Genomic DNA, 19,082 nt, shown 5'->3' with positions numbered 1-19,082 from the left:
GTTAAAGAGAAGTCAAGACCTTGCCCGGGGTCTGGGGATATAGCTCAATTGGTAGAGTGCTTGCCTAGCATGCACACAGGCCAGGTTCGATCCCCAGCACAGGTAATCCCAGATCTGGGAAGGCAGGAGATCGTCCTCAGCTACATAACGAGTCTGAGGATAGTCTGGGGTTTTCTTTCAGAAAGAGAAAAAGAAAGGGGAAGAGGAAGGAACAGGAAATGGGAGGGAAGCGGAGGGAGGAAAGAGCGCAGGCAGGGCTCTGGCTCCTCTTTGCAGCCTTAGCCAGGCACTCAGGAGAATGAACAATGCCGGTCTCTCAGCTTTTCTTCCGGGGTTAGGTCACAGATGGTCACAACTGCACAGCCTGGCTCTGGGGGTCAGAGGCAGAGACTTCCTCTAGAAGCCTGACCTTGGAAGACCTTACTTGGCAGTTCAACAAATAGGATCAAGAACGTACATAGGGCCAGCAAGATGGCTCAGTGGGCAAAACCACGTGCCTCCAAGCCTGAGGATCTGAGTTCAATTCCTGAAACCCACAGGGTGGGAGGCGAGAACCTTTGATCTCATGAGCAAGCACATGCTCTGTGCCTACACACACAAACACACACACACACACACACACACACACACACACACACACACACACACACACAGCATGCCGGCTCATGTCTGTGACCCCTGGTACTTGGAAGGTGAAGGCAGAGGACCCTAAGTTTGAGTCCAGCCTGTGCAAACCGCAGACCCTACCACACACACACACACACACACACACACACACACACACACACACACACGTTTGCTTAAGACCACAGATAGGACAAGCAGTAAACATTTGGGCACCTGTCACGAAAGGACACTGAACTTTCAAGTGAAGTCAAACTGTTTAAGTCAAACTGTTCCTCTTGTAGTGAAGTCAATAGACTGCTTTTGGCTGTTTTTTTCCTCTTGGAGAAATTTAGTCACTGAGAGTAAAAACTGTGCCCCTGGGACCCCTCTAACACAGCAGGATCAAAACAGGAAAGAGAGCCCTTCCTCTCTGGCCAACCCCTAGCCGGCTCTCAACTGCAGCTGACATTCTGCTCATAAATGCCCTGTGTCCTGCAGGCATCAGACCCGAGCTCCGGAGCTACTACTTTTCTTCCCACCATTTTCCCACCAAGCGGGCTGGATTCAGTGGCTTTATCCCAGGTGTGGCTTGGCTCGTGGCCACTCCTCTCCTGGACTTATACGCGCGCGCGCACGCACGCACGCGCACGCGCACACACACACACACACACACACACACACACACACAGGATGTATCGTCATGAAAGACACCGCACGCTTGGGACCCTTACACAGACTGTGCTAGCCGAGAGCTTGCAAAAGTGCCCCGGAGCAGAAGGCGTGATGACTTCCATTCTGCCCGAGGGGCTAGTGAGACGGCTGGGCAGGTTAGGGGTTCTTGTCTAGAGCGCACTTGGTGACCCGAGTTGATCCTCAGGACCCACGTACATGTGGAGAGAGCTGACGACCCAGGGCTCATCTCTGACCTCCACGAGTGGGCGGCGGCATGTGTGCACAGTAATAAAATGGACGGAACCTTCGACCCAAAGCCCCCCTTCCCTTGTGTGGCCTATTTCCCTGCTCTTCTCACCAGCTGAGATGAGCCCGTTTGGGCTTCTAGTCTTTAAATATCGTCTGGGAACTGAGGATGCTGAGCGCATCATCTTTACCGAAGAGCTACGCCCTCAGCTCCTCTTTCCCGTGTGTGTGTGTGTGTGTGTGTGTGTGTGTGTGTGTGTGTGTGTGTGTGGTTGCTGCTCCTCAGGACTGTCACCGTGCCTTTTGAACAGGCTCTTTCACTGCTCAGACCTCCTGAGGCTAGGCCAGCGGGCCAGCGGGGCCAGGGAACCACCTGTCTCCACCTCACCAGTGAGGGCTTATTAGGCCTAACTCCTGGAGTCAAATTCTTACTAGGATTATCCCGGGTCCAGTGAAGTGTAGCTCATTAGTGGAGCACTTGCTAGCATGCCCCAAAACCCAGGTTTGTTCAACAGTCACACAGGCACGCGCGCACACACACACACACACATGCGCACACGCGCATACACACACACCAGTACTATTGTGTGACCCCAAATCTCTAAAGAGAAGCCCAAACTGGTTCACAGGCTAGTCCGGGAGAGGACTAGCCAGCAGGCCTCCTTTCTTGAGCCACATCAAGGTTTCTGACGTCTGCCCGCCCATCTCCTGGCTGAGGCGGCTGCCACATGCACTGGGAACTCCTCTTCAGTCTGGGCATGCTGCCTAACTGACCCACAGCCCGAGCTCACCTGTGACCTCCGCAGCTCGGCCACTGCCCACCTCACACAACGGTCACTCCTGAGGTTCCTGAGAGCACACCTGGCCCTTCACACCGGCCTGTGTGGGGAGCACAGGGCCCCACGGCTGTGGGAGGCCCTGCTCTGGGCAGCTCCAGTCGACTCCAGGGTCTCCCATAGCTAACCAAGAACCAGCTTTTCTCCAGACTCTTGCTTCAGTACACACACAACTGGTGCATGAACTGCCAAGCTACCAGCACTGTATATTCAATTTCTGTATTTTGAATATTCAAATTCTGTAGTTTTATTTTTTTCCCCAATGCTGGGGATTGAACCCAGGGTCTTGCTAGACAAACATTCTACCGCTGAGTTATATCCCAGCCCCAGTTTAAATTCTGACCAGACAGTGGACTGTAGTGATAAAAGAAAAACCAGGACAGAGCGCTTCACCAGCCACTTTACGCTTTAATTCTTTGGGCACACATCCTATTTGCCACCAAAGGAGTCACGACAGGCAGGCTGCGGCACTGATTCAATGTATTATTTGCATCATATGAGGATGTGACTCTGGGTCATCAGGGCCACTTGCTACCCCAGAGCAGCCTTGTCTGCTGTCAAGGAGAAGTGCTGTGGGGCCAAGGGAGGGAAAGGGGGAGGAAGCATCCGGGGCAAAAGTAAGCTTGCAAGTATGTCTGAAAACGAGGAGATTGTGGAAAATCCAGAATTGACGTAAGGACGACAGGGGACTGTTGAACAAGTTCCATCATTTCTAGAAATTATAGCCTTTGGAACCTGGGGTTGATTCTCAGGATAAAGCAACCTCAAATACATCCAGACTGGCCTTGGGAAGAAATGATAACCACAGATGATCACGAGTGTCAGTGCTCGAAACAGAAATGGCCAAAGCCACTCCTGTGACAGAAATGGGGGCTTGTGGGGTGGTGTCCTTATTTAAACCCTACAAGCGGGCAGCAAAAGAGCCTAGAGTGAGGCCCAGGCCCAGTGCCACCTCCTCACGGAACCTCCTGGACAGTGCAGGACTCAGCTAACACATGTTTTATTTCCAACATGGCGTGGATGATGGAAGTTCTGTTCAGCCTCCCGAGAGTTCCCAGGATGGGTAGAATCTCCGTGCCCAAGGGTCACACCTGCTGGCAGAGCACAACTTCTTGGCGCAGCACGTTTTCTGGTCCTTGTCCCTCAAATCTGGTAGTTGCTGCTCTGAGGGACATCTGTCCACCTAATGATGAATGTTGGAAACCGTTTTCTGTAGACACCTCCTTCCAAAGTCCAACAGAGCAGGAGGCCAGGGAAACTTGGAAGGAAGCTGCCAAAGTCCAGCTGGAGTCTTGACGTCGTTAGAGAAGACACGGAAAAGTCACCTATGACCTCCTCAGGTATTTAATCATCAGAGAGGAAACATCCACGGGTTCTAACTGCAGACGGGCTAGATATAAAACTGATGGAATGCAAGCTGGTCCATGAAGGGCTGCACGAGATAATCTGTGGCGAAGTAGAAAACCAGCCCAAAGGTGATAGAGATGGGAAGAGCTGGCAGCGCCTTCTTGAAGATGGCCAGTAGTAGTAACGTAAGGCACAGGCCCTGTGGGACGGAGGGTGCACACTCAGGACTGTCGGCATTGCACACAGAGCTATTCGGCGCCACACGCACTGACTACTCTCTCTCAGACCTAACGTTGGCAACAGAAGTTTCATTGACTCTAGAGTCATGAAAGAAAAACGAAGCTTCTGGAACTGGACCTGCTAGCACATGCCAGCTACTAAGGAGGCCGAGGCAGGATTCCCTGAGCCCGGAAGACTGAGACCAGCCCGGGCAACACAGTGAAGGCTGGTTCAAGAGAAAGGGAGGAAAGGGGAGATGGGAGGGGACGGGAGGGAGAACCAGTCTGTGCTGGCCATGGCCATGGTCCTGTGCATGCCGAGTGTGGTCCTCTATGAAAATGCAGTTGCTGCTTTTTTTGTTCATTTATATACACAGCCCAGACTGGCCTCAAACTGTATATCCTCCTGCCTCAGCCTCCTAAGTGCCGGGTCATAAGTGTGCACGATGCTTGAATTAAATAGAATTTCTTTTTTAGACTATCACATGTAACCTGGGGGTGGGGCTCAAATCCCTATACAGCTAAGAACAGCTCTGAACTTGGTCCTTCTCCTTCTGTCTCCACAGTGCTGGGATGTGCCACCATGCCTGTTTTATGTGGTCAGGGACTGAATGCAGGCGCTGTGTATGCTAGGCAGGCACTCCAGCAACCTAACTATGCATCTCAACTCCAAGCAGTAAGAAACAGGTTTTCATTATTAGTTAAGTCGGATTTTGTTTTGAGACAGGATCTCACTATGTAGCCTAGAATTTAAGCAGCCAGAGATCCACCCACCTTTGCCTCCAGAACTCCAGGATTAGAGGTGTAGAGCAACACACCCAGCCTTCTGTTGTGAGAGCCACAGGCACGAAGCACGAGGGATCATGCCCTGGGCTAGCCTCTCTCGCTCCACACCTGCTGCCCAAGGCAACCCTGTTGCAGACTGAGCATCGGTGGAAAGGACTGAACTCCAGGCTCAGCACACGGGTCAGGAGAGTCTTTCTTAACCCCTGTGCTGCTGCTGGGCTCTCAACGTGGTGTCTAAGAGAAGTACCATTTCCTGGAGAACCTCTAAGAACTACTCAGAACAAAGCAGTTACTCTATCTCGGGGGCAGAGACCGGCACAGGACTGGTATCAGGAGCCAGTGCAGGAAGAGCACACAGCAAGTGCATGAGCCTCAGCTCATTAGACTCAGATAAGGCCCAGCTAGGCTGGAAGCATCCAGGATTTCAGTGTGTGGCCAGAGTGGAGAACTACTCAGGCAGGGCCTAATTATCCATTTTAAAAGCTTCTCAAGGGATTGCAATTCTCAGCCCATCTGGAGTCCAAAGATCGTCAGGGTCAGGAAGCTGGCTCGGCAGGTGAAGGCATTTGCCACATGAGCCGAGCCTGACCCCGGGAGCTCCGTGAAAAGCTGGGGGTGGGGGGGCGGGCACCTGCAGTCCCTGCACTCCTGTGGAGACATGGAGGTGGAGACAGGACAGACAGGAGGACAGACAGGAGGACAGACAGGAGTGCACAAGTCGGTGGCAGACACTAGAGCGCCCTTGCCTCAGCTGAAAAGCAGGACCCAGCTCCCCGAAAGAACGCTGTTCTGCCCCACACTGGCCGCAGTACACGTGCACAAAGGCTCGGAGAAGACACCACCGCGGTGTGCAGAGCCCGCGCCCGGCCCCACTTCCACAGGGCACACTTACGATCAGTATGGCTACGAAGCAGGCGATGGTGGTGTTCCAGTCCCCACTGGCGGTCGCCGAGGCTTTACCAACCAGAACACTGTAGAAAATGAAATCCCCCAGTCCCAGTTTCACACCCCCTAAAATGAGAAAGAGCAAAGATGTCAGGAAGTCTGTCATTCTTTCCTAGGCTTTTCTTTTTTCAGACAGGGTGTGTTATATCGCCCAGGCTGGCCTTGAACTTGTGAACCTCCTGCCTCTGCCACTCAAGCCCTAGGACTACGAGTATGTGCCACTACACCCAACTGCTGTGATTTCATAATTCAGATGTATGGCCCCAAGCTGGGCATGGTGACATGTACCTGCACCCTGAGCTCTTGGGGGCTGAGTGGGATGGCTTAAGACCAGGAGCGTGAGGCCTGCCTCACACGGTGAGACTCTGTCTCAAAAGCCAAAGCCAAATGAATCAAAACACAGTCCCACACTGACTGAGAAGTCAGTAAACGATATACACGATTCAGGCTTCAGAAAGATTTCTTTCTGTCTGTTTTTTCTACACCAGGAGTTTTAGATTCTTTGTGACTGGAGTCCCAAGAGATGCTGCTGTTGCATCTCAGTAACCACAAAAACTTAATTAACAATAACATAACTGACTTCTACTTAATGCCGAGCTTACACCCAGAACGTGCACCACTGATCCTTACAGGACCTCATATGCACCTGAGTGAGGTCCAACCCATGAAACCCTCCTGTAAGGACGTGACGCAGTGACCGCGAAAGCTCAGAGTGAATGACTGTCATCACAATCCACACTGGACCATGCCGTAAGGCACCACGTGCCACTGCCCCAAACCCAAGACCCTTTCTTTTCTTTTCTTTTTTTTTTTTTGAGACATAGTCTCACTCTGTAGTTCTTGTTGTTCTGGAACTCACAGAGATCTCCCTGCCTCTGCCTCCTGAGTGCTGGGATTAAAAGTCATCATCTTTTTGGTTTGGTTTTGTTCCCTCATTTTCTATTTGTATGAATTTGTATTTTCTAGACGTTTCATACACACAGTCATATAAAATGATGTTTTTAGTGATTAGATTATATACTGACCTTTAAAAAGCTGTTTTGAGCTAAGCAGTGGTGGCTCACGCCTTTAATCCCAGCACTCTGGAGGCAGAGGCAGACGGATCTCTGTGAGTTCGAGGCCAGCATCATCTACAGGGAGAGTTCCAGGACAGCCTGGGCTGCACAGAGAAACCCTGCCTTGAAAAACCATCAAAAAATGGTTTTGGGCTGGAGAGGTGGCTCAGTAAACTGGGTAAACTGCCTGCAAAGTAAGCACCAGGACCCGAGTCAGATCCTCAGCGCCCTGCAAGCTGGATGTGGGGCCTATCTGTAACCCAGTGCTGGGGGACAGGAGGGGAAGGAGACAGAGACAGGCAGATCCTAGGAGCGCACCAACCAGCCAGCTTAGCCAGCATGGCCAGCCAGCTCCTTGCACACCTGCACACACATACATGCATACCTCCCCCCACATGCACAAAATTCTCGAGTAAACAGCCTTTTGTAAGTAACCATGTCTGCTTTAACAAACTATCACAATCAGATATGGATTGAGAATGTGCTGGATACTTGGTTGTTCAAGAATGTGTCAATTACGCCGGGCGGTGGTGGCGCACGCCTTTAATCCCAGCACTCGGGAGGCAGAGCCAGGCGGATCTCTGTGAGTTCGAGGCCAACCTGGGCTATCAAGTGAGTTCCAGGAAAGGCGCAAAGCTACACAGAGAAACCCTGTCTCGAAAAACCAAAAACAAACAAACAAAACAAAACAAAACAAAACAAAAAAAAAAAAAAAAAGAATGTGTCAATTAGCTGCCATAAAATAGGGGTCAAGGGAGAATTAAAAATCCATGAAGGAGGCTGGAGAGATGGCTCAGCAGTGAAGAGCAATGGCTGTTCTTCCAGAGGACCTGGGTTCAATTCCCAGCACCCACATGGCAGCTCACAACTGTCTGTAACTCCAAGATCTGACACCTACAAACAGACATGCATGTAGGCAAAATGCCAATGCATATGAAATAAAAATAAATAAAAACAAAAAAACCCACAAAGGGCTGGGTGTGGTGATGCACCATTAATCTCAGAACTCAGGAGGAAAAGGCAGGCATATCTCTATGAGTTCTAGGCCAAACAGAGCTACTTAGTGAGACATCCCCCACAAAACAAACAAACAAACAAACAAACAAACAGGCAAAAACAAAACAGAAAAAAGTCTTAAAGGCCGGAACTTAACAATTAACAAACTTAGCACCTTAGCTATAAAAATTCACTGACTGTTAATGGCACCTCCCGCTAAGCGCTACAGCACCACCCAGCACTGTCTGCTTATGTTCTCAATTCAAGGTACTCTCGCTTTCGTGTGTATGTATTAAAAGAGGGGACCTGGGTGTGTGTTCGTGTGTGTGTGTGCGCGTGTGTATGCAGTGTGTAGAGGCCAAAGGTGTCTTCTTCAGTGGTTCTCCATCTAGTTTTGGAGACAGAGTCCCACTGGCCCTGCAGTGAATTCAGTCCAGTCAGGAGGCCCCAGGACCCTCCTGGCTCTCCCTCCCCAGTGCTGGGATCATGAGTGTTAAAGCTGTGCTGACCTTTTTTATTCCTGTTTCTTAAAATCTAGTGTTGGAGAGTGAACTCAGGCCCTGTGCTTGTGTGGCAAACACCCACATAAGCAGTTTCCCCTGAACAATTCAATGTACTCTCGAGAGATGGATAATAGTCACTAAAAGAAACCCCTGACTTCAGACGAGATGACTCACGTACTTTCCTCCGGGTCTTCACTAGTGAGGATACTGCTGGAGAGTTCCTGGACAGCTGCTCTTGACTCGGGAGTGGAGCGATGAGGCCCCAGGTGACTGTCCCTTTGGGCTTCCCACTCCTCACTGAAGCCACCATCATCGTTCCCAGTACTAGTGTCCTGTGTCTCACTTTCTGCTCCTTTAAGAGAGAAGGGCAGTTAGAGCTCTAATACTTGGGGCCATTTCCTCCATATTCTAGAGGGCAGAGTCTTGGTTAAGACAGCATCGCAATTCTTCCATTCTCTTTTCTCAAAGTTCTAGGTACTGTCTAGAGTGGTGACATTTCCCCCTTTCTTTCCTCTTTTTAAGGAAGGAATGGCTTCCACCTTCCCTGCATGCAGTCAGGATCTAATGCCCAGCACTGCAGCTGTCACGATCACAAGGAGATGAAGCGGAGTATGTCAAAGGTGGCGAGCAGGAAACAGTAAAGAACCTGCTCCCTTGTGAATACCAACAGGGAATGTCTTGTTCAGTGCACTACCCCGCAGCTTAGGAAAGCACCTAGTGATAAGTCAGCGTTTGGTGAAAGAATAAAATCTTAACACACCAAAACTATGCTCATAATGTGTTTGTGTCAACTTGTCACAAGCTGGAGTCATCAGAGAGGAACGAGCCTCAATTGAGAAAATGTCTTCATAAAACCAGGCTGTAGGCAAGCCTGTAGGGCATTTTCTTAATTAGTGATCAATGGGGGAGGGCCCAGCCCATTGTGGGCGGTGCCATCCCTGGGCTGGTGGTCCTGGGTTCTATAAGAAAGCAGGCTGAACAAGCCACAAGGAACAAGTCAGTAAGAAGCACCCCTCCAAGGCCTCTGCATCAGCTCCTGCCCGCAGGTTCCTGTCCTGTTGAGTTTCTGTCTTGATGAACAGTGATGTGGGAGTGTAAGCTGGATAAACCCTTTCCACCCCAAGTTTCGATGGTCATGGTGTTTCTTCACAGCAATAGAAACCCTGACTAAGACATACAGTCACAACTTTTCCCTTTAGCTCAATGTGATACCCAGACTTGGGGCTGGAGAGATGGCTCTTCCAAAGGACTTGGGTTTGGCTCCCAGCACCTCCATGGTGGCTCACAACCATCCATAAGTCCATGGAATCTGACGCCCTCTGCTGACCTCCATGGGTACCAACCATGCATGTGCAAATATATACATGCAGGCCAAATACTCAAACACATAAAAATTATATACATTTACACATACTATATATATTTTAAAGTTAGGCTTTTAGCAACCATTTCTAATACTTCCTCTCTCGTCTTTGATCTGTTATTGGTCAAATGGCACCTTGCTCTGCTGCCTCACTCCGAGGAGACGAGCTACGACGCTGGGAGCCTCAGATCGCAGTTCCCAGTGTCAAGTCTCCACTTACAGCCCCCACATCAGTTCTTCTGCCTCTGTAACTAAACAGCAGTGCAGCCAAGGCCCACTGTTCTCTCTTAACCGGCACTCTTCTTTCTCTTTCCACTTCCTAAGGTTAGCCCTTCGTCTTTTTAAGAAATTTCCTTTCGGCTTTACTTTTACCCCACACTATTCTTCAACTCTTTTTTTTTTTTTTTTTTTTAATTAGTTATTTTATGTGTATTGGTGTTTTGCCTGCATGTCTGTCTGTCTGAGGGTGTTAGATTTTAGAGTTACAGACAGTTGTTAAGCTGCCATTTGGGTGCTTGGAATTGAACCCAGGTCCTGTGGAGGCACAGTCAGTGCTCTTAACCACTGAGCCATCTCTCCAGCCCCTATTCTTCAATTCTTTCTGACACAGCTTCTAATTGATTCTTCTTAGTGTCTTCCATAGTATTCACAATTCTTGGTCATCACCATCATCCAGTCCACTGAGGTACTTGACCTTCTTAGTGCAAGCATCTCACCTCTCATCAGATATTTTCAGTCACCCTGGACATGCTGGACAAGAGTCCAGACCCTGCCCCCTTTGGTAACAGGCTCTCCCTACACAGTCAAGGCTGGCTTGAACTCACAATCCTCTTGCCTCTGCTTCCAGCGCTGAGATTACAGACATTCTGACTACACCCAGTTAAGGTTCTCATTTTTAGCTATTTGGAGGGTGGGGAAGAAGACAGAGCTTCGTTTTTTAAAAAGCATTTTTTTAAAAATTACACATTAACAGCAGCATCTTAGCCCAGTGTGGACTGGTGGCTTAGCAAGTATTTCAGCTTCTTAAATAGTTCCATGTGCATCTACGGGGGATGGCCAATTTTTCTGGGAGAGTCTCTGTGACATCTTTCCTTGCCACACATCCCCCTAAGTCCAGGGCTTCTCAAATGGCAGGCAAGTACTCTGGCCTTGCGCTCCAGCAAGAGAGGGTTGAAATTACTGCTTTATAACCTCAACTATTCATCTACAAACGACAATGAACCTGTAAAGCTAAGACAATTACAAATGAGCGTCACCTACTTTGTGTGCTATACTTGGGGTTTTTGGGGACCCTTCTTTGGGCTTCTGGGTCTCCTTCAGCCATATTCACCAACCACACCATTGTTGCTGTTGAGAAAAACAAAGCTGAAGGTCAGTTCTCCAAGCCCAGGACACTGTACTAGCAAGCAAAAGGCCATTATTTCTCCACAGTTTGAAAACACTGGTTTGTGATGTTACCTCATATGCTACAATAATCAGAAATAAATGAAGATTAAAAAAAATGATAAAAGAACAGGTTAAGAAACAAATATAAAACTGAATGCACTGGGGCTGGAGAGATGGCTCAGCAGTTAAGAGCCATGGATGCACTGGCTTCTCTTGCAGAGGACCTGGGTTCGATTCCCAGCACCTACACAATGGCTCAAAACCATCCATAAATCCAGTTCCAGGGATCCAATGCTCTCTTCTGACTTCTGACCTCCAAGGGCACCTTAAAACTGAATGCACGAACACAGTATTGCTCCAGCATACTTACAGGAGTAGATAAGAGCTGGGAAGAGAGTTTCATTTCTTTCCTGAGCTGTTTCAACCAGCATACGAAGTGGACCTTTGGGGCACAAAACAGCCACCAAATCTAGAAAGAGAAAAATAAAAAAGACACCCAATAAAATATATTGACTGAAATGTGTAAATGAGTACATGCTGGGGAGGACTTAATTTATTTTTACAAAAGGATGCTGGGAAAATACGGAAATACTTGCAGTTAAGCAACTAAGAAAAAGAGCAACCTAAACAAAATAAAACAGAATCCACAGAAGACTTGTGCAAATTACACTTTGGCCTTCCTGCTGTGTGCTCAGTCTACAGTGTATGATTACTGGGGTCTAGACACGACTCCTCTTAGTTGGAAGGAAAGAGGCAGGAAGAGCAAGACAGAACTACTCTAGAGTAGTTCTCAATCTGTGGCGAGCAGAATGGGAGGGAGTGCTTTTCAAATAATTCCACTATGAATTACAAACGGACACTTGTCCTGAGAGCAGAGTGGAGACTGGGCGGATGGGGTGATGGGGTGGCACACTTGCACAGCCAGGGAAGCCTGCACTCAGTCCCCTGCTCCACAAAGCAAGTATGCATAATGAAGGAGCTTGCAATAAGAGGGCAACACATTTAAATAAAACGATAGCTTCTTCACATGACAAAGCTTCACTTGTTTCAGTTTCCAGCCAACTAGAGCATAAGTTCACAAATATTTAGGTATCAGAACATATGTGGTGCTACAAATTGACCTATTTCACAAAAACAGCAGCTCAGAGAGGAGGCAATCCACCTAAATTATATCTGATTCGGACACCACTTTCCTCCATGAACTACAAGTTTTCTTATTTTCTGTGTCATTTAAAACCATCAAGCAGGGAGAGCTAAGACTGTAAGGAGACTGGACAGCTGACATCGCTGTCATCTGGATGGCCTTCCGTGCTCATGTCTCTGTACAATAGTAGGACAGCACAGCGGCGACTCCCTCCCACTTCCCACTTAGATCTGCTCAAGTGAGAAAAGGGAAATGTCCTGTACTTGCAACTAATGACATCTTCAGCTGGCTTAAAGCTGCCACATCCGGCCACTATTTTGGTTTTATGACATGTTTCCCCTTATAGAATTTTGGAATGAATAGATTCAGCTATTTTTAGGGCAATTGAAATGAATGAAAATTAATGTACTTAAAAGTTTGCAGAGCACTTCTGACAAAACATTTGGATGAGAGTCACTGTCTAAACACTGGGTGCACAGCTTTTCCACATTCAGAAGACCCAAAGCTCTGAGGAGGTCTCACCTGGGCTATGAGCAGGGGGTTGAGGGTCATAGACAGAATAATACGGGCTTAGAATTCAGAGTCTAGGTCAGGCCACATGAGATCAGGCAAATATTTTACCTCTGTAACCTTCAAGCTACTTAGCAATTAAAAAAACAAACAAACAGCAAACCTGTGGTAACTACACTGCTGACCTCTCAGGATGGCAGTTGAAATTACACTGTTTACCATGCTACCTTGCACAGGAATTGGTTCTCTCCTATCACCACGTGGCTTCAGGAGACTGAACTCAGGGTGCCAGGCTTGGTGGTAAGTGCCTTCACAGGCTGAGCCGTCTCACTAGCTCAGAACTGGCCTTCCCGACCTCAGCCTTGCAGGGACAGACGGCAGATTCACCAGCATTAGTAAGGTGAGGTTACCATGGGAGTGAGGCAGGGAGTGTGTGACCTTCAAGTCTGACTAGCTGCTCGAGTAACCAACAGAGGACCAGCTGCGTTCTATTCCCACAGGCTACTCCCCATCAATTAAAAGGGGATGACAGTTTCCAGTTACAGGTCACCACATACTTGCATGTTCTTTAGAATGGTGACCACTGAGTAATCTCTGAGAAGGGATCTCTTTTCGGCTTTCATGTGGGGCAAGACCTGCAGGATAAAGCCAGCCCCCTGTTACTCGTGACTAGAGTATTACTGTGACTTTTTCAGGACCCATGTCACAGCAGTAGTGACAAGAACTGAAATCTTTAGTTGTCCAAAAGCATGTTTACAATTTTTTAAATTTAAATTTTAATTATGCATATGTATGTGTATCTACATGGCTGCGTGTATGTGGCTGTTGTGAATTGAGCTCTGGTTCTCTGCAGGAGTAGTATGCACCCTTAACTACTGAGCCATCTCTCCAGTCCCAAAGGTTTGCTTTTATTATTGAAATGATAGGGTTTTTTGAGACAGGGTTTCTCTATGTAGCCCTGGCTGTCCTGAACTCCCGCTGGAGACCAGGATGGCCTCAAGTTCAGAGATCTGCCTACCTCTGCCTTCTGCGCCACCACATCTCGCTGCAAAATGGTAGGTTTTTATTGAGAACTTTTATGCCAGTTATTGTTGGGGGCACAAGGTCCATGTACTCACAGAGAAGCACTAAGAACCAGAAAAGTTAATCATACAAGGGTGTCTACTCAAAAGAGGAGATAAAAAAAATCAAATGCCTGCAATTCCATCCAGAAAGCTGAGAGTGGATTTGTTAATGACCTAGTGACCTTTATGTGTGGCAGCAGACCACACCCTAATTCCCCAGAATGATTATTCCAGACTCTTCCCTCCTTAGACCATCACATACTATTAGCAGAGATGTCCCAAGTACTTTACGGCCTGCTGACCTCTATACTGTCAGTCAGAGAGCACACTAGATTCCAGGCCTTTTAGCTACAGAACCCTCTCTCAGGGTCACAAGGACTGTGTAAAAGTCTCTATGTAATCACACCTTAAGCTTTACTGGACACCTGGAATTAGACTGACTGTTGCCTGGAAACCTTTTCTCAAAGTGTACTGTGTTCTAAATAAACTGACATTAGACTCCCCGAAGTCTGATCCAGGTTGATGAAGTCAATCTGCACTGGGTTTTCATTCTCATCTCTTTATGGTTCGCTTCCGTGAGTGACGCCTGCAGGGACCCCTCAAGTTACGGGTTCTATCCACAGGTCTTTCTGTAGACTTAACTTCAAATAAAACAAACAGGTATTGGGCTTATGTTACTTCATTCTCAGATTTTGTTTTGTTTGTTTTTGAAAAAGGGTTTAAAGTGGCCCAGGTTGGTTTTAAACTTACTATACTGGCTATGGATAGCCTTGAAACTGCTGGTCCCCTCCTACCTCTGCTCCCTGAGTGCTGAGATCACAGGTGTGTGCACAACAGTTATCAGGGAAAAATTAATCTTGAAAGGGGTGATGCCACTGAAGTTGCTGTATGATTTTGATCTTACAAATGAATTGAGGAGGGGCTGGAGAGATAGTTCAGTGGTTAAGAGCACTGACTGCTCTTTCAGGGGACCTGGGTTCAATTTCCAATACCCACATAGCAGCTCACAACTGTCTGTAACTTCAGTTCTAGGAGACCCAACACCTTCACTCAGACATACATGAGGCAAAATACCAATGCATATAAAATAAAAATAAATTATTTTAAAAAATGAATTGAGGCTGGAGAGATGGCTCAGAGGTTAAGAGCATTGACTGCTCTTCCAGAGGTCCTGAGTTCAATTCCCAGCAACCACATGGTGGCTCATAACCATCTGTAATGAGATCTGGTGCCCTCTTCTGGCCTGCAGACATACATGCAGGCAGAACACTATATACATAATAAATAAATCTTAAAAAAAAAAAAAAAAAAAAAAAAAAAGAAAAGATTTTGGCCGGGCGGTGGTGGCGCACGCCTTTAATCCCAGCACTTGGGAGGCAGAGCCAGGCGGATCCCTGTGAGTTCGAGGCCAGCCTGGGCTACCAAGTGAGTCCCAGGAAAGGCACAAAGCTACACAGAGAAACCCTGTCTCAAAAAACCAAAAAAAAAAAAAAATGAATTGAGGAAGGGCTGAAAGGTGGCTGCTCAGAGGTGAAGAGCACTGGCTGTTCATCTAGAGGACCTGGGTTCAATTCTCAGGACCCACATAGCAGCTCACAACTAGATGTAAATCCAGTTCCAGAGGATACGACACCCTCTTCTGGTGTCTGTGGGCACAAGACATGCATGTAGTACAGAGACATACTTACAGGCAAACACTCATACACACGAAATAAAAACCTGAAAGGACAAAAATGAATTGAGGGCAGTGAGATGGCTCAGTGAGCGTATCTGCCTCCAAGCCTGACAATGAGTTCATTCAGTCCCCAGCACCTACATGAAGGAAGGAGACCACTGACTCTGGAAGTAGTTCTCTGACATCTACACTCATGCCACGACACATGCCCTTGCCCCAAAAATATTATGCAAATTTTTAAATAAACTGAACATTCGACATGCGTCAGGTACTCTGCTAGCACATCTCAGTATATATCAATTCACTGAACCCTGCACACTCGTTCTCCACTTACAGGAAATCAAAACTCAATGAAACTCTTGACAACAGATGTTATTTTTCTGTTTTGTTAACTGTGGTCTGGGGACTAAAGCCAGGGCCTCGCATATGCTAAGAGAAAGAGTTTTGAATCTAAGTCTTCTGGCCAGCAAACTATGGCTCCTCCCATCAATCCAGCGCTGAGTTAAAACTGGAAGTTGTAATAAACATTTTACAAGTCCTCACTCTCAGGGCTGGAGATGGGGCTCATGGCACAGTACTGGCCTAGCACCAACTAGTTCCAGGTACAGTCCTCAGCACTGTAAAAGGAAAAGCACTCAAGAGCTATGGGAAATAACCAGTAAGAGTTTCCTAAATCAAGAGAACTAGAAGAGGAAGGAAAACACACCAGGGAGTATTTCTGTGATGAACAAAGTGTCAGTCTTGAGTTTTACCATATACTGAAATCACAGCCAAGATGAGCCATGCGGTCCACTCAGGGAGGTACTTGATAAATACCAGGGCCATCAGGGCACTGATCATAATAAGATACGCCTGCTGCAGTCGAAGTGGGCCTTTCCAGTGAATGGCAATCATCCCCACCACACCAAAATTCCAGATCAGGAGTGCAACTGTTATGTAGTCCACAGCAACATTGTAGGTCTTAAACACTTCCCTGAAAAAGATTAAACAGGATCTGAAGTGACTTCTGTGCTATCGTTCTCATGTGCCTGTTGTTTAAAACTGAGATTCTGAAACATTAACTATTCAAACCCCGTGTTTATGGTTTACTATGCCTATGCTGTCCAGTTATTTATGTAACATCTTCTTTTAAAAAATCACATTTTCCTCAAGCAGAACTTATTTTAACAGGTACTACATTATCTACATTAATGAGTGAATTTTTACAGGCTATAGCTGTACCTGTAAAAATAAGAACAAAAACTAAAAAAGTAAATCATATCACCTACAATACCATACTATATTTTGTGAAATCCTAGTTTATACATATACACGTGCAGAGAATAGTGTGACACACTGTTGCTACAGAAACAAAGAAACAAACTCCAATCCCACTGATGAGAATCTTGTCTAAGAACACAGCTGGGAGCCGGGCAGTGTGGCGTATGCAAACAAAAAAACAAAACAAGCAAACAAAGAGAGAATAGAGCTGGGGATGTATCTATTAATCTCTAGAAGGATGACTGGACTCTCATTCATTCATTCATTCATTCATTTTGGTTTTTTGAGACAAGGTTTCTTTGTGTAGCCCTGGTTGTCCAGGCTGGCCTAGAACTCACAGTCTGCCTCTGCCTCTCAAGTGCTAGGATAAAAAAACGTGTGCCATCACGCCCAGCTTACCTTTATTCTTATAAAATGTCTTTTATTTAGTTTCTCTGTGAGCTCGAGGAAGCTCACCCACTCTGGACTGACAGTTAGGGGGCCTGCATGGGACCGACCTAGGCCTTCTGCATGTGTGTGGCAGTTGTGTAACTTGGTCTGTTTGTGGAGCTTGTAGCAGTGGGGTCAGGACCTGTCCCTGGTCTTGAACTGACTTTTGGGAACCATTCCCCATGCTGGCTTGCCTCACCCAACTTGATGCAGAGGGAGGAGCTTGGTCCTGCCTCAACTTGATGTGCCATGCTTTGTTGACTCCCATGGAGGCCTGCCCCTTTCTGAATGGAGGAGGAGGAGGGGCTGGGCAATGGGGGAGGTAGAAGGGAGGCAGGGGGAGGGAATGGGAGGTGAGGGAGGGAAACTGTTGCCAGTATGTAAAATTAATAAAAATTTAGCACTCTGTGTGTGGTGTGTGTGTGGGTGCGCTTGCCCATAAGGGCATATGTAGAGGCCAGGAGCTGACCTTATTTTTGAGACAGCGTCTCTCACTGAACTTGGTGCTTGTTGTTTTGGCTGGCCTGACTGGCCAGCAAGTCCATGGGATCTGTCTCTTTCTGTCTCCCCCTGCTGGGGTTATAGGAGCTTGCCACTGTACCTGGCTTCTATGTGGGGTCGGGGTATCCAAACCCAGGCCCTCATGCTTGACCAGCACACACTGCCACATGAGCCAACTCCCCAGACCCTGCTTAACATTTTTAGATGAAGAAAACTACCATTTTAACTTCTGGAGAACAAAATCTATCGTCTAACGAGACTATAACCACGGGAGATGTCCTAAGTAGCTATAGAGAAAGAATATATTTAAGCACAAACTGTGGGCCAAGAGGACTATCCAGCAAGATGATTTTTCTACTTTGAAATTCTAAAACAAAGTAAAATGTCAAAATTTCTGAATGAGGTTGCAATGTATATTATAGTAAACATTTCAAGTATACTAAAATTAAACTAGCCTCAACTCTTAGGGAGGTATGCATAATTAATATAAAGATGTATAACAAGAATCTATCCCTTCTGTCCTGCAGTTCTGCTCTCCAGGGAAAACACTGCAGTAGTCTCTATTTTACGTTATCCTTCCCCGGCCTGTCCAATGTATACTTTTTTATTTTCACACAGGGCTGAAGATGGGCCCCAGAACTTCTGATCCTCCTGCTGTACACCAGGGTCATGCGGTGGTAGAGATGGAACCCATGGCTTTATGCATACTGAGCAGACATTCTAACAACTGAGCTACTTCTCCAGCCCCAAATACATGCACTCTGTATTAGATATAAATGACAGTCTATTACACTCAGTTCTATGACAAGGGTTTCTCTCTACATAAATTATTTAAAATTTATGTGTATGAGTGTTTTGTCTGCATGTGTGTATGTGTCCTGGTATGTGGACCTGGTGCCTGAGGAAGTTGGAAGAGGATGGAGGGTCCCAGGAACTGTGTTACAGATGGCTGTGAGCCATCACGGGGATGCTGGGAACCAAACCTGGGTCCTCTGCAGAAGAGCCAGCACTACTGACTGCTGGGACAGCTCTCCAGCCCCAGCTGTGAGTCTCCTTACTGCAAACAGAGCAGGACAAGCCCCACCGAGGGGCTGCTGAGATAACTCGGCAGATATGGACCTAGTTGGTGGAAGCAGAGGACTGACCCCCCAAGTTGTCCTCGGACTACCACATGCGCTGGGGCACGAGGTTCCACCTCACTGCTTGGCCAGCACGATGGCTCAGTGGGTAAAGGCAAGCCTGACTACAGAACCGGCTGGGGTGGAAGGAGAAAATGAGCTCCTAAAAGCTGTCCTCTGGCCTTTAGATGGGTGCTTGCACTCATGTACATACAAATAATAATAAGGTTTTTTGTTTTTGTTTTTTTAAAAACGATATCCCTATCAATCAATTCATTTAAAAAAATGACTTATTTATTTTTATTTTATGTGCATTTGTCTCTGTGAGGGTGTCAGAAGGCCTGGAACTGGAGTTACAGACAGTGGTGAGCTGCCATGTGGGTGCTGGGAACTGAACCTGGGTCCTCTGGAAGAGCAGCCAG

At 47.3% G+C, this 19,082-nt stretch overlaps 1 protein-coding gene across 3 annotated transcripts in view; it reads right to left on the bottom strand.

The window, feature by feature from the left end:
- Positions 1–2,748: 2,748 nt before the first annotated feature.
- Positions 2,749–19,082, bottom strand: part of Psen1 (presenilin 1) — a 45,317-nt gene continuing 28,983 nt past the window's right edge. For all 3 annotated transcript variants that reach the window (XM_006973068.4, XM_015991895.2, XM_042260882.2), the window contains 6 exons: positions 16,105–16,325; positions 11,330–11,428; positions 10,834–10,920; positions 8,389–8,562; positions 5,604–5,722; positions 2,749–3,906 (listed from right to left, as the gene is read on the bottom strand). In XM_006973068.4, the coding sequence (XP_006973130.1) occupies positions 3,751–3,906; positions 5,604–5,722; positions 8,389–8,562; positions 10,834–10,920; positions 11,330–11,428; positions 16,105–16,325 (856 nt within the window). In that variant the 3' untranslated portion in view covers positions 2,749–3,750. The remainder of the gene's footprint in view (positions 3,907–5,603; positions 5,723–8,388; positions 8,563–10,833; positions 10,921–11,329; positions 11,429–16,104; positions 16,326–19,082) is intronic.

This window comes from Peromyscus maniculatus, chromosome 14, assembly GCF_049852395.1.
Source record: "Peromyscus maniculatus bairdii isolate BWxNUB_F1_BW_parent chromosome 14, HU_Pman_BW_mat_3.1, whole genome shotgun sequence".
Lineage (NCBI taxonomy): Eukaryota > Metazoa > Chordata > Mammalia > Rodentia > Cricetidae > Peromyscus > Peromyscus maniculatus.
This window is presented reverse-complemented; position numbering and strand designations above follow the sequence as displayed.